At 42.5% G+C, this 15,078-nt stretch overlaps 1 protein-coding gene across 1 annotated transcript in view; it reads right to left on the bottom strand.

Moving 5' to 3' along the window:
* The window catches only part of NAALADL2 (N-acetylated alpha-linked acidic dipeptidase like 2), a 506,548-nt gene that overhangs the window by 278,278 nt on the left and 213,192 nt on the right, over positions 1–15,078 (bottom strand). Inside the window, 1 exon segment of the mRNA XM_033150674.1 lies at positions 10,637–10,756. Coding sequence (XP_033006565.1) covers positions 10,637–10,756 — 120 coding nt within the window.

Genomic DNA, 15,078 nt, shown 5'->3' with positions numbered 1-15,078 from the left:
TATGTGTGCAACCATGCTGTAGTCATCGTTTGCCTGGTGCAGATGTAATACATAGCTATGGTTTGATGAATCATGGTTGGTAACAATTTTTAAATTATCATGGTTTTGGTATTCTTCCCTAATGTTTGCTTATGGTTAAGGAAACTAAACCATGAGCAGTTTTACAATTTCTCCTCCTCCTCCTCTTGTAGTCTCTTCCTTTGAAGAAGGGATCCTGACTGAAAGGCCATTGAAGATCTTTGCAAACCTCACAATTTATCTGATGCCAAAAGCAGCAGGTCCAGTTCATCACACATTTATGCAATCACCTAAATAGCTGGAAGTAAATTTGACATTAAGATGATAAACATGGTTATTAGAGAAGAAGAGCAATTCCTTCAGCCGTCAGTTCCCCAGTGCTAATTAATCTCCAATTTGTTATAAAGACTCCTTTAAAAAAAAGGACCTGAGTATCTCATGAATCAGCACATTTTGAACTTGCTGAGCATTTCATAGCCAGTGCTATATGACAGAAGACAAGGTCAAATAGTAAAGTGAATTAAATGTTATCTTTTCTCCTTGGAGACCATGATATAAACTATCTGGCAGAGAAATGACTCAACAAACTCCCAAGCAGTTTTTTTGATTCACTTCCCTTACAGATACTATATATTGGAGGGGGGGGGGAGGGACCAACCTATAAATGAACGCTGCCGAAAATAAGCAACACAAAACAACTTCTGAACAGAGAAAGCCCGACTGCCTTAGAAATAAAAGACATGCTTAGGAAATTAGTGGTGTGTGTGTGTGTGTGTGTGTGTGTGTGTGTGTGTGTGTGTATAGCAGTGCCTTTCTAGGACGAACGAAGGTTGCTAGCTTTATGGGGAAGGCTTCTCATAACACAAGCACAATAGCCTGGGAAGGAATGCCATAAGTAACGTATTACTAGTGGAGATGTTATTCTAACCTAATCTAAAAGATTATATGAAGCTATACCGTGGTACCTCGGGTTACAGATGATTCAGGTTACAGACGCCGCTAACCCAGACATAGTACCTTGGGTTAAGAACTTTGCTTCAGGATGAGAACAGAAATCACGCAGCGGCAGCGGAAGGCCCCATTAGCTAAAGTGGTACCTCAGGTTAAGAACAGTTTCAGGTTAAGAATGGACCTCCAGAACAAATTAAGTTCTTAACCCGAGGTACCACTGTACTTGGAAATTTTGCTAGTACTTTACATGTCCCCAACGTAGCTCAGTTGGTTAGAGCATGGTGCTGATAATGCCAAGGTTGCAGGTTCAATCCCCGTAAGGGACAGCTGCATATTTGGGTTGAACTAAATGATCCTCAGTTCCCCTTCCCAAATCTATGAATCTGTGGACTGTTCTTTGAATCCCACATCAACCTGTAAGATGTCCTGGACTGCAATGATTAACTTGGACACAGGAATGAAAAATGTCAGAAATTGTAAGTACATTTCCATCTTCGTTTTCCGGAACAGAAGCAGGACAGCAGATATTCTCACAAGGAACCTGTTAGAAATAGTCATAGTGGCATTTATGATTTATTAATGCTGCAGTCCTATGGCACTAGACTTTTTTGGATTGCTGTATCTGAAGGCGGTGGAAGAGGTTCACATCCTCAGAGATGGAGGCCACACCTGCCTCAACATGGCTCTCTACTTAATGATGATAGAACTCTGATGGTGGCAGAAGCAAAAAAAGGAGTCTGCCAGTAAGGCATGGTTTTGAAGCATCCCTGGATTGTCTTCTTCTATGACTCCTGGAGAATGGTGCCACATATGCTACCTGCACAGGAGAGCTGGTTCAAGGAGGACTCCCAATGGGATGGAAACACAGTAGGCCCCCCAAAAAACCTGGTTCAGAAAAGAAAACAATGATACTAGGCAAAAAGGATCGCTAAAACTGCAGATGTCATGGAAGTTGCAAATGCTACCAGCCTACTGAATCAATAGATCACATCGCTGCAGGTAGCCTAACACTGTGAAATATCCATAATTAGAGAAGCACAGCCATATGACAACTGATGTTTTGTAGCAAATTGACCAGACAACAGGCAGATCTACACTCGTGGTTTATAACGTTATTAATCCGTTATTAAAATGTGACACCAGCAACGAGCCACCGGCAAAGGGAAACTGCATTAAATGTTATGGAACGTTGTGGGAATGTTTTGAGATGCAGGAGAGGATATATTGTTTAAGATATCCTATTCCAACTTGTTTTTACAAGTTCCAGGAATTAGCAGAGTTATCATTCCCCTTTTTAAATACACACGCAGCGGAAAGCTTGCTCGGGTTCATTAAAACCTCTGTAATAAATGTCCTGGTATTTTCCCCATTAATCCCTCTCAAAATAAGACATTACGCAGTCTTCTATAAAAGCATAAAAACGTTTACTCACGAGAAATCATCTGTTCACAATTGGATCCCAGACAGCAGACTTAAACTTAATAGAAGTTACATTTACTCAGGAGACTGTTCCATAAGGGGAAACAGTTCCTTTGTGTTCTCTTGGTTAGAAGCCAAGAGAGCATCCTAGCAATCTCACTTCTTTGAGAGCGTGGTCCAAAAGAGGAAGATGGAGTCTGGCCCCTGTGGTTTTGTGTTAACCTGCCCAGGTGAGACCACACCCATCTCCAGTTACACAGAGGAAGTCCATCCCAGCCCAGAATAAACAGGAACTTCTGGCTGGTGGACTAAGATGCCTTTTGTGTCCACTCTAGCAATGTTGTGTTTGACTGCTCCTGAGTTTTGCATCCCACAAACATTATATCTCGTATCATTCTAATAACGTTTAAAAGATCAATGTAGGTCCAGCCAATGTAATTTTGAAACTGCATGCCCTCACTGTAAATATACAGCAGATTTCTAAGCAACTGATTTGAGCTGGCAAACCAATGAAAACTGCTAAGAGAAAAGACTGGAATATGCATGTACTTCTCTCTAAATATTCCCAGTTCTGTATCCCAAGCATGTGTTAGGCTGCAGGAGAGGTTGTCGCTATAGGCTGAAACCACAGCCACCATCTTCACTGTGGGTGTTTGTGTGCCTGACTGGCATCTCCATGATGCAGGGGGTGGGGCTGAGGAGTTTATTTAAGCCCATATTCCTCCTTCTGCCTTATCTGGCTCCCTCCTTTTTTCATAGTGTGACTGGTGTGGTTACTTTGAGGTTGAGCTTGTGGCTGTTTTGCTGACTTTTCTTTTATTTTCTTCACTTGCTCCATTTCTGTGTCTTATTTCAGATCTTGGCTGGGAAAAAAACCCAGCAACATCCTGACTCAGTGCTGCTTTGTAACATAGAACTGATGTGTGCATGCGCCCACCCCCCGAGTCATTCCAAAGGATACATACATTTGCATGCATATTCCTGCTTTGAAGAGCTTTGTTGTTGTTGTTCAGTCGTTCAGTCATGTCCGACTCTTGGTGACCCCATGGACCAGAGCACGCCAGGCACGCCTATCCTTCACTGCCTCCCGCAGTTTGGCCAAACTCATGTTAGTAGCTTCGAGAACACTTTCCAACCATCTCATCCTCTGTCATCCCCTTCTCCTTGTGCCCCCCATCTTTCCCAACATCAGGGTCTTTCCTAGGGAGTCTTCTCTTCTCATGAAGTACTGGAGCCTCAACTTCAGGATCTGTCTTTCCAGTGAGCACTCAGGGCCGATTTCCTTAAGAATGGATAAGTTTGATCTTCTTGCAGTCCATGGGACTCTCAAGAGTCTCCTCCAGCACCATAATTCAAAAGCATCAATTCTTCGGCAATCAGCCTTCTTGATGGTCCAGCTCTCACTTCCGTACATTACTACTGGGAAAACCATAGCTTTAACTATACGGACCTTTGTCGGCAAGGTGATGTCTTTGCTTTTTAAGATGCTGTCTAGGTTTGTCATTGCTTTTCTCCCAAGAAGCAGGCGTCTTCTAATTTCGTGATGGCTGTCACCATCTGCAGTGATCATGGAACCCAAGGAAGTGAAATCTCTCACTGCCTCCATTTCTTCCCCTTCTATTTGCCAGGAGGTGATGGGACCAGTGGCCATGATCTTAGTTTTTTTGATGTTGAAGAGCTACCCGTTTTCAATGCAAGTCCCCAATAAATGAATGAATTCCGTACCTGAATGTTAGCACACATGGACCTCTGCTGCAATGAAAGACTAAGGGAGTCTGTCTGGCGTAGACCTCAGCCATGCTCCTTACTGCGTAACCTTGCCTCAGCTCCAATCACCATCTCTCAAGGGTTTTTGTTAGAATATAATGTGTGGTTCCTGGGAAGCAGCCGCTAGATGCAAATGTAGATCATTCCTAGTCTAGTCCAAGCTCCTATCTGCTTATTGATGAAACACTTTGAAAACCAAGCATTCATATGAAATGCCTGGAGGGCTTAATCTTTGTAACTTTCTCCTTGAACAGCGCATTGCACAGTGCAGTAATCAGTGCATTGTTACCTTTGCATCCTATTCAGGACCTAGATAATGCACACCAATACACACTGATTGCTATTTCATTATGTCTGGCATTTAATGGAGAACTGCAGCGTAAGAGGAACACAACAGGCTGCTGAAGACACATCAAATTCTAGCAGTGATTACTGACCTTTCATGTACATAATGAGTTTGGATCCACATCATTTAGATACATAGCACAGTTTTCAGAGCCGAAAACAATATTTGAGACCTAGATGGTTTCTATTCAAAACAAATTCTTTCGCTCACCCACCACCTTTGAACTTGAAAATGAGAGCATTTTCTTTGGCTAGTGGAGCAACTCAGAGTTGCAAAATCCAAAGTTTCTGCTATTTTGTAATTGCTTCTGTGGACTGAACACAATGGGCACGATCCAGCCATACTGTTTAGGCAGCGACCATTTTAGGAGTGTCCAATTGGATCTCGATCACCGACGCGTGGGTCCTTTTGGACCTGGAAGAGGGCAGAACGGAAGTGGAAAAGGGGGTGGAATGGGGCAGAATGGGGTGGGTCAGGACAAAATGGGGCAGGGTGCACTTATGGGTGCTCCGGCAACGTGTGCGGGGGCCGGGAGTGAAACGCCGCCGCCGCCCCCCCCCCCCCGGCGTTGGTCACTGCCTGTTCTTTCAAGTCCTACTGATGTTGGTGGGAGGGTTCAGCACTTGTTTAAGGTTGCAACCCTATACCTGCTTACACGAGAGTAAGATCCATGGAAATAAATGAGTTATCTTGCCCTGTAAATTTATCCCGCTGAAATCAAAGTGACTTCAAGGTGCTGAAAGATGGATGAACCAGGCGGGGGGGGGGGGCTTCTTGGTAGTGGTGCCTGCCCTATGGAATGCCCTCCCATCACATGCCAAAGAAACAAGCAATTATATGACTTTCCATAGACAGCTGAAGGCAGCCCTGTATTGGAAAGTTTTTTAATGCCTGATGTTTCTATTGTGTTTTTATATTCTGTTGGAAGCTGCCCAGAGTGGCTGGGGCAACAAATAAGAAATAAAACAAGCTAACAGCAGCAGCAGCAGCAGCAGCAGCAGCAGCAGCAGCAGCACAATCTATCCAGTTCCCAAACAGTACTTGCATATAAGTTGATCACAATGGTAAATTGTCTACAAGAATTCAAGCATTTTTGAAAAATCACTGGGAATATAACAATGCAATCTATCCTAATAAGAAGTTCATGCATATTTATCAGCATTTGCTAAAGTTAGTTGCATAATGCATTCTGGAGGCCTAATCTACTTGACTCACATTGCAACGGTGACTAACACTTAATCTAACGCTTTATATCAATTCACATTTTTCCCCTTCAGAACTAAGGCCTATATATATTTAAACGCACACACACACATACAGTTGTTATCTTCTGCTATCCTGTATGAGAAAAGTTCCCAACTCCCATTTTCATTTCCAGGTCAATTCAAATGATTGTTCTTACCTCCAAAGCTCCAAATATTTTGGGACTGTATATCTAATGTAGGGATACAAGACCTGAATATTGTTGCATTCTAGTTCCCATCAGCCCGAGATGGCATAGCCTATGTTCAGGCATGATGGGAGTTATAGTCCAACAACATCTGAAAGACCACAGGTTCATCTTCCTTAATCTAAATGAATGTTTTGGTCTACGCCAAGTCTTCAGGAGAAGCACTGCATTGGATTGGGTTGGATATGAATACGGGGCCTACTTGGTGGTGATGCCAAGTTTGGGAATTCATTTTCTAAGATTACTCTGCGATGCCTGGTTAATTTTCTCACTGTCTGGCATTTCACCTGAGCACTCTGGGAATTTGGATTGATGTACCCGCTGCTAACATTGAAATGTTACTAACGCCTTGGTTACCTTTTTAAAAAGTACTGGATATTTAAATATGGTTTTACACAACTATCAGGGTCCCTTTTAGGAATGGAAAGTTCAATTCCCTCTCGAATTCACATGTTCATCTATGATAAACTAGCTCTGAAACTTAACTACCAAAGTGAGTGTTTTGAGCAGCAAGTCATAGTTATGACTGCTTCACACTTAAACAAAAGTAATGATAGTTGTTTTTTTGTGAAGTCTGTCTTGTTTATTCAAGCATTGATTGTTAGAGGTACATTTTTCCAGTTCTAGTTTTTCTTCTATGTCTGCTTTTCCTGGCTGAATTTGTTCTGCTCTGCTGCTTAAATGGTTTTGGTTGGCTCTCCTGGACAACAGTACTTTTGTTTTAAATTGTTTTTTGTTTTATCTCCTGTTCACTCTATTGCTCAGTTCAATTCAAGTTTATTAACAGTCCACAGAGAGCAAATATTTGATTCCATACGATGAAGAGAAAACTCTAAACTACTATCTCCAGTTTCTCATACTCCTATTCTTCGGTTTGCTACATTTCCACTTGAAGTTGCAATATGTGTATGTGTGTTGTTTGTTTGTTTTAAGTGCCCGCTAATATTCATTAGCATTTTTGTGTACGATTTTGCCTAATAAACACATCTGTGCATTTAATTCAGCCAAATTTGCAGTGAAGGCCACTCAACTTAGACAAAGCCATGTTACCTCCATTGAGACCTTCAGACTCTGCTTTTTTATGTATATTTATTGTACAGGTCAAATGTTTATCTTTACGTATGATTTTTATGTATTATTTATGCCCATATGTTTCTGTTTGGCATTATGTTGCCTTAATAACAAATCTGAATTTGAGATATACAAATTTTGGCAAGCATGTCCCCGTATGTTTGTATGTTATATTTTGCTAATAGACACATTTTAAGGCACAATTTCCCTAACAAATTCAGAGAAGTTTCAATTTTGAAGGATAGCTACATTTCAGCTTGGCTGTTGCTTTGGGAAATGCAAGTTAGGGAGGTTTGTATGAAAATGGAAAAGAAACCCAATTTCTCCCCATCTCTGCAAAATACAATTAAGTCCACTGACAGTACACATTTCACATTTCATTGCTAGAGATTTAAACAAGACCAGGAAAACATTAAAACCAGTACCACTCAACAATTCCGAATAACAGAGTTGAATACCATCCAGTGTCAGATTACCAAATAGGCAGAGTAGGCATTGGCCTATGGGCTCCATGCCTTTTAGGACCCCGTGACAACAGATTATATATATATATATATATATATATATATATATAGTCCCGTAAGCACGAGGGTCCTAGGCTGCATAGGGCTTTAAAGGTCCAAACCAGCACCTTAAACCTGACCCGATACTCCAACGGGAGCCAGTGCAGCTGGTAGAGCACTGGATGAATATGCTCCCATGGAAAGGACCCCGTGAGGAGCCTCGCTGCAGCATTCTGCACCTGCTGGAGTTTCTGGGACAGAAGAAGAAGAAGAAGAAGAAGAAGAAGAAGAAGAAGAAGAAGCAGAAGAAGAAGAAGAAGAAGAAGAAGAAGAAGAAGAAGAAGAAGAAGAAGAGTTTGGATTTGATATCCTGCTTTATCACTACCCTAAGGAGTCTCAAAGTGGCTAACAACCTCCTTTCCCTTCCTCCCCCTAAACAAACACTCTGTGAGGTGAGTGGGGCTGAGAGACTTCAAAGAAGTGTGCCTAGCCCAAGGTCACCCAGCAGCTGCATGTGGAGGAGTGGAGACGCGAACCCGGTTCACCAGATTACAAGTTTACCGCTCTTAACCACTACACCACACTGGCTCTCTTTTAGAAAGAAATGGCCAATGACACCATGTTATGATGCTGTCGTTTTCCCAGGAGCACCTTTGCTTCTCGTTCCAAAGCTGACCGACCAAGAAGGACTGCAAAAATCTCCCCCTTGCCCCCACCTCCTGGAATCAATGGAAATTGCCAGGCTGAATGCCAGCACTGGTGATACTTTCTGGGTTCCCCCAGAGTTCTCAACTGGCTATTCCTTTTTGTGCTACCGTATATTCCTTTCCATTACAGTACTGAGTTTCCGTGCCTGAGACACCCACAGTGTATCAATGCAGCTGGAAGCCTCAGATTTTGGAGAGAGTCCAACAGAGCTGGTAAGATCCCAAAAGCTCGAGGTTAGACAGGCAATGTGTTATGCTGAGCTTCACCTCAGGGCATGTCTGAATCTCCAACAGGACAAGTAATGATGTCTGAGATTGAGATTCAGATTTCTGGTCTCAGATCACATGACAATAGGAGACAGCCATCTCCAGCTACTATTGCTCTCAGTTCGTTTCATTTCATTTTTTTTCCCTGGCTCTGGCTCTTTGCCCTTTCCCTCCTTGTAATATCTGCTGCTGCAAACTTTGTAAAATGATGCCACAGGAGACTGAAGTGTGGAGCACACAGATTTTGCTTAACTCCGTGCAATTCTTAGTATGGCTGCTGTAAAGCAGCATCTGTCAGAGGCTGCAGTTCTCTGCAAAGCCCTATTTGGGAAAAATCAGGGTTCTAAAGGACACTGCTGACTGCCTAAGTGTCTAGAAAAGCACCCCGTTGCATAGATTTCCCCAGCCTGGAGTGAAACAGGAATGATGCCAGAGACACTAACAATCAGATGATTGTCAGGGCTTGTAAACTGGATGGGCTGGTCTGACTCAATATAAAGTAGCTCCAGTTATCTGACTCTCAGGCTAACTGGACCTAACGCGACATGCCACAATATAGACAGGTTCAACATTCAACTGAAAGCATGCCACAGCAGGGGGTTTGCAGGGGTGCTCAAACAAGGCCAGCCTCCAACATCCCTGTGCACACTGGAGCCAGCTTTCCTATAATGAGCAGGAAAAGTTCTGGAGGGAGACCTTTGTTCATATTTCCTTGAACACGAGGAGCCCTCTATGCAATCAGGGTCATAATTTTATCACAGTTCCCAGTTACACAGGAAGTTCTAGGTGTGTTCGAGCAAACCTGAGTAAAATCTCAATGCAGACCTTCCCTGTTCAATGCAGGAATGTCAGGGACCGAGAGCAGCTGAAGGTGAGATGAACCAGGTGAGGCCAACAGGGCTTTCATTGGGACAGAGCTTGGATGCCCCTGCACTTGCTTTTAAACATTGCATGTTCAGGAGAATATCTGAACAGAGTTCAGATGATATCTAATATAAGTGACCCTGCACATGTAAACAGTGGAGCCTCAGGTTACATTGCCTCCGGCTTACGTCACCCTCGGCTTGCGACTGGTGCAAACCCGGAAGTACCAGAATGGGTTACTTCCAGGTTCGTGCCATTTGCGCACATGCAGAAGTGCCAAAACACGTCTGTGCATGCGCAGAAGCACTAAATTGTGCCGTGTGTGTGCACAGACGCGACGCTTTGGGTTGGGTTGTTTTCGGGTTGCGGCAGGGCCTCTGGAACGGATCCCCGTTGTAACCCGAGGTCCCACTGTACTCAGAAGCAAGTCACATTGTGTTCAAATGGGTTAAAAAGTAAAAAAAGTAAAAGATTCCTGGATGGCTAAGTCCAGTCAAAGGCAATCATGGGGTTGTGGCGCTCATCTCGCTTTCAGGCCGAGGGAGCCGGGGTTTATCCGCAGACAGCTTACCAGGTCATGTGGTCAGCATGACTAAACTGCTTCTGATGCAACAGAACACTGTGACGTGTGACGGAAACCAGAGTGTACAAAAACACAGTTTACCTAATTGCACTGGTGTGCTTTCGAACTGCTAGGTTGGCAGGAGCAGGGACAGGGCAATGGGAGCTCACCCCATCATGGGGATTAGAACTTCTGACCTTTGGATCAGCAAGTCCAAGAGGCTAAGTGGTTTAGACCACAGCACCACCTGTTTATACCCAGGTCAGTGTGCACAGGTATTATAACCCATCCTCCCAAGCTTGTGTTTTAAACCAGCCGTAAATGGCTTTATCTTATCTTCTTCACTCTTAGTGCTGTTTTCTTAAAACAAATTTCTCCCGGAAGCACAGTATGCATCAAACTGTTTTTCAGCATCCACCTTGTCATCAAACTGAAATGTGTTAAGCATTTATTTTGCCTTTGCAAAAAGAGAAAGAGAAAAGGAGCTAGCCAGTCACACTGCATCATAATCATGTGGGGGGGAAACTGGGAACAGAACACAGGTAACAAAAACAAAGCCGAAAACCGCAGGAGGCGATCGCTGCAAAGAACCAATTAAACACAACTTAAGGTGAGCGAGTCACAACAAGGTGTCATCATAATGGTTGCAATTTGAAAACCAGAAAAAGGAACAATTAATTAGGGCAAAATTGCATTCACGCCACAGCTTACCTTATACAGCAAAGGCAAACGTCCTAGCTTCAGAAGCGCAATTTTCCTGGAGACATTTGCAGTGTTTTGGATCCTGAGCAAATCTTCTGCAGTCCCGTACTGCACATCAAAGACTTCAGCCTGTATAAACAGAAATAGATGCTATTTATTAGTGTATTCTTTCTCAACACGTTGAGGATCAGACAGATGGTAGCTACCAAGAGGCAATTCACAAGCAGTATAGGGTGGCAATCATGTTATTACACACTGACAGTCATATTTGCTGTTTGATTTACATGTGGCTAAACACGCCTACAGGGTATCTGCACCAGTCCGTAGGTGTTTGCAAACACAAATATTCCATTTGTATGTGCTACATTTATATAAACATAGACAAAGAGCCTAAATATAGACAAAGAGCCAAAAAACAATGTGTGTAGCAGCCTTCAGTGAGAAGCAGTGGTGTCATTAACCACAGACTTGGGGGGAGCAAAATCTTGGGTGCCACCCTGCCTTTAGCAGGCTCACTAGTGCCTGTCTGCTGCGTTGGATTACAGTACTCATCTGGCCTCAGTATTCGCCTCCATGACAGTCTAAAGCAGGGGTCTGCAAACTTTTTCAGCAGGGGTCCGGTCCACTGTCTCTCAGACCTTGTGGGGGCCAGACTATATTTTGGGGAAAAAATATATGAATGAATTTCTATGCCCCACAAATAACCCAGAGATGCATTTTAAATAAAATGACACATTCTACTCATGTAAAAACACCAGGCAGGCCCCACAAATAACCCAGAGATGCATTTTTAAATAAAAGGACACATTCTACTCATGTAAAAAACACACTGATTCCTGGACCGTCCGTGGGCCGGATTTAGACGGTGATTGGGCCGCATCCGGCCCCCAGGCCTTAGTTTGGGGACCCCTGGTCTAAAGCCAGCAGTAGTTCTTTACCTAGCCTGCCAGCTGTGTTTTGTCATAGCAACTTAACAACTTGGGACCAGATTACCTATGAGATCACCTTGCACCTTGCGAAATGGGCACGACTCCAAGTGCCACATAATAGCTGTTCCACATATATAAGAACACAATCATTTAATGTGGTCGCACATACACTTTGGAACTCCCTGCCTATTGAGATCAAGCTGGCTCCTTCATTGTACTATTTTCAGTGCTTGCTAAAAACATCCCTACTTAGCTGACCGAGATGCTGAGAAATGCTGGTGTGGAAAACTGATTTAAAGGATGTATAAGATATTGTTTGAATGGGAAACCAAAGATGAAAAGGTTAAATCTGCTGTGATCCATTGGGTTAGGGATGTGGAGAATAACATAGAATTAGAATCATGGGAAAAGTTATGGAAATTCAGATTAAAATTCACAGCATGTTATAACCTGAGGGAGAATTTTATGAAAATGATGTGTAGATGGGACCTAAGACAAAGTAAATTAGCCAAAATGTATAAATTAACATCAAATCTTTTTTGGAAATGTAAAGAAGCAGAAGGCTCATTTTATCACATGTGGTGGACATGCAAAGTAGCTAAGGACTTTGGGGAAATGATTTATAATGAATTGAAATAGATATTTAAGGTAACTTTCCCAAAATGACTGGAAGTTTTTTTGTTTTTGTTTTTTACTAGGAATAACTAGAGCAAAAAACAGATAAAACTATTTCTTTACACAACTACGGCAGCATGAATGGCAGCTGAGTTTACAAATTATGGTAAACGTTTCTGAACACACAGTGTGAACTTGGAGCAGTCAAACTCAAGACATTCTCTCTGATCAAGTTCACGTAGTGGAAGAGAACAAACAGCGGAAGGAAGGCGAGCAAAAGAACTTTCTCAACTGTCCGTCACCAGACGTGAGGGGGCGTGACCTGGTCAGGTCTAGAAACAACAGCATACTCTGTGGTCTTAACCCCTTTATGCATTTAACTAGAGATAAACATGCTAGTTATATGAAGCTGCAGTTCCTACAAAAAGGACTGCTGCCAAGATTTCCAAAGAAGCAGACTCCGGTAATGGAATGCTTATGCTGCAGTAAATGTTTTAGTCTTTAAGGTACAGTACAAGATTTTCGTTGTATTCATCTAGTGCCCCTTTCAGTACATAAGTAGGTGTGAGAAAACAAGGACTGATATTTCTGGTCCTTAAATGATTCTCGGGTGGTTTGTGGTCTATACAAGATGCTGTAATGGAAAAACCTAAAAATGCATATGTATGGTGCAAGTGTTTCCTGGAGACGGGATGATATTCCTGTTAATAATGTATTCCACACTTACAGTACACATGGTGCTAATGCACTTTTGTAGTGTGTGTACTTTTGTACAATAAAATAAAATAATCCAACCATAATGAATGGAGCGGATTCTGTAATGCTTTTAGCTTTCACTTCTGCTGGTGTTAAAATGGTATAATTCTGATCTTTATACATTCTGAATATGAAAGCAGAATCGCTGGTGGTAAAGTACAGATAAACTGCTTTCCTTGAGGGGAAAAATAATGCTATTTGAAAAACAAAGAGGAACACAGCCTTTTATCAGCTGCAGAAAAAAAGAACACTTGTGTGTTTGCTTTAGATATGCCAAGGTAAATCCTCTTATACCTAAAACTGCGGCACTGCTAAACACTTTGATTCATCCATTCAAATGGGGTGCTTACTCTCTAAAATGCAATCTGTGGACTGAAAAGCATATGTATCTCCAGCAAAATCCAGCTTTGCACTAGATGGAATGAATAAATGGCATTCTTAGAATCAGAACAACAAAAGCTTTGATCAGAAAATGCATTAATAGGGGTGCTCCCATACTTTTCTGAAGATATAGCTAGGGCACCTATATATTTGTAAAATTATTTAGTTGCATCCTTCCATGTAATTTGAGAACCTCTGAGATTGGTCTGATTTCTGCTAGGAGTGCTATCGCTCCCTGCATCTTAGCTTGGGTACAACAGTTCAAAGTTCCTCTCTAGGAAAACAACAATATTGTCTTATAATCTCCCTTCTCCATGTAGTGTGCATGAAGAAGACGGAGACATGCTGTTGGGTGCTAAAGAGGAGACAGAACTGCTCAACCCACAGCCTCTGTCTATACTCTTTGAAAATTCTTGGAGAACAAGTAAGGTCCCTGCAGACTGGAGATGGGCAGATGTTGACTCCATCTTAAAAAACTGGGGGAAATAAGACCCAGGTATCTACTGACTGGTGAGCTTCTTGTCAATACCAGGATAGATCCTAGAACAGATAATTAAATAGTTGGTATGTGAGTACTTAGAAAAAAGGATGATGTGATTACTAAGACCCAGCATGGGTTTCTCAAAAAACAAGTCATGTCAGACAAATCTCATTTCTTTTTTTCTTTCTTTTTTGATAGTTACAAGTTTGGTGGAAGAAGAAGAAGAGTTTGGATTTGATATCCTGCTTTATCACTACCCAAAGGAGTCTCAAAGCGGCTAACATTCTCCTTTCCCTTCCTCCCCCACAACAAACACTCTGTGAGGTGAGTGGGGCTGAGAGACTTCCAAGAAGTGTGACTAGCCCAAGGTCACCCAGCAGCTGCATGTGGAGGAGCAGGGACGCGAACAAGGTTCACCAGGGAACGCTGTGAATGTAGCGTATCTTAATTTCAGTAAGGCTTTTGACAAAGTCCCCCATGATATTCATCTGGAGAAGCTGGTAAAAGGTGGACTGGATAAGATAACTGTTCATTGGATTTGTAGCTGGTTGAAGGACCGAACCCAAAGAGTGCTCATTAATGGTTCGTCATCATCCTAGAAAAAAGTGACAAATGGGATGACATAGGGTTCTGTCCTGGGCCCATTGTTGTTCAACATCTATCTAAATGACTTGGAGGAAGGAATTGAAGGAAAGTTCCATCAAATTTGCAGGTGACACCAAAGGGGGAGGCATAGCTAATGCTGCAGAAGACAGAATCGGGATTCACTATTATCTTAACAGATGGGAGAACTGGGTCCGAATGAACAAAATGAATTTCAATATGGACAAATCTAAGGTTCTGCATTTTGGCAGGAAGAACCAGATGCACAAATATACGATGGGGCACACCAGGCTTGCCAGTAATGCATGTGAAAATGATCTAGGGGTCTTAGTAGACCACAAATTAAACATGAGTCAACAGTGTGACACAGAAAAGAAAAGAAAAGAAAAGAAAAAGAGTTAATGCTATTCTAGGTTGCATCAACAGAAGTACAGTGCCCCGATCAAGTCCCACCACAGTTTTAGAAGGCTATTGACAAACTGAAATTTTGTCAATAGAGGGTGACCAAGTTGATTGAGGATCTGCAGCACAACTATATAGATATGCTAGTGCAAGCATTAGCACTAGTGAAATGGGTTTTCCTCTATGTGCGCGCCATGCCACCCCCAATTTTTATCCATCGATTGCTTTCTCCTCCAAGAATTTAAAAGAATCCTCTTTTAAAGTCATTCCAAGTTGGTGGCCAT

The sequence above is a fragment of the Lacerta agilis genome, chromosome 5, assembly GCF_009819535.1.
Source record: "Lacerta agilis isolate rLacAgi1 chromosome 5, rLacAgi1.pri, whole genome shotgun sequence".
NCBI classification, from domain to species: domain Eukaryota; kingdom Metazoa; phylum Chordata; class Lepidosauria; order Squamata; family Lacertidae; genus Lacerta; species Lacerta agilis.
The sequence above is the reverse complement of the archived record's forward strand: the minus strand, read 5'-3'. Positions and strand labels throughout refer to the sequence as shown.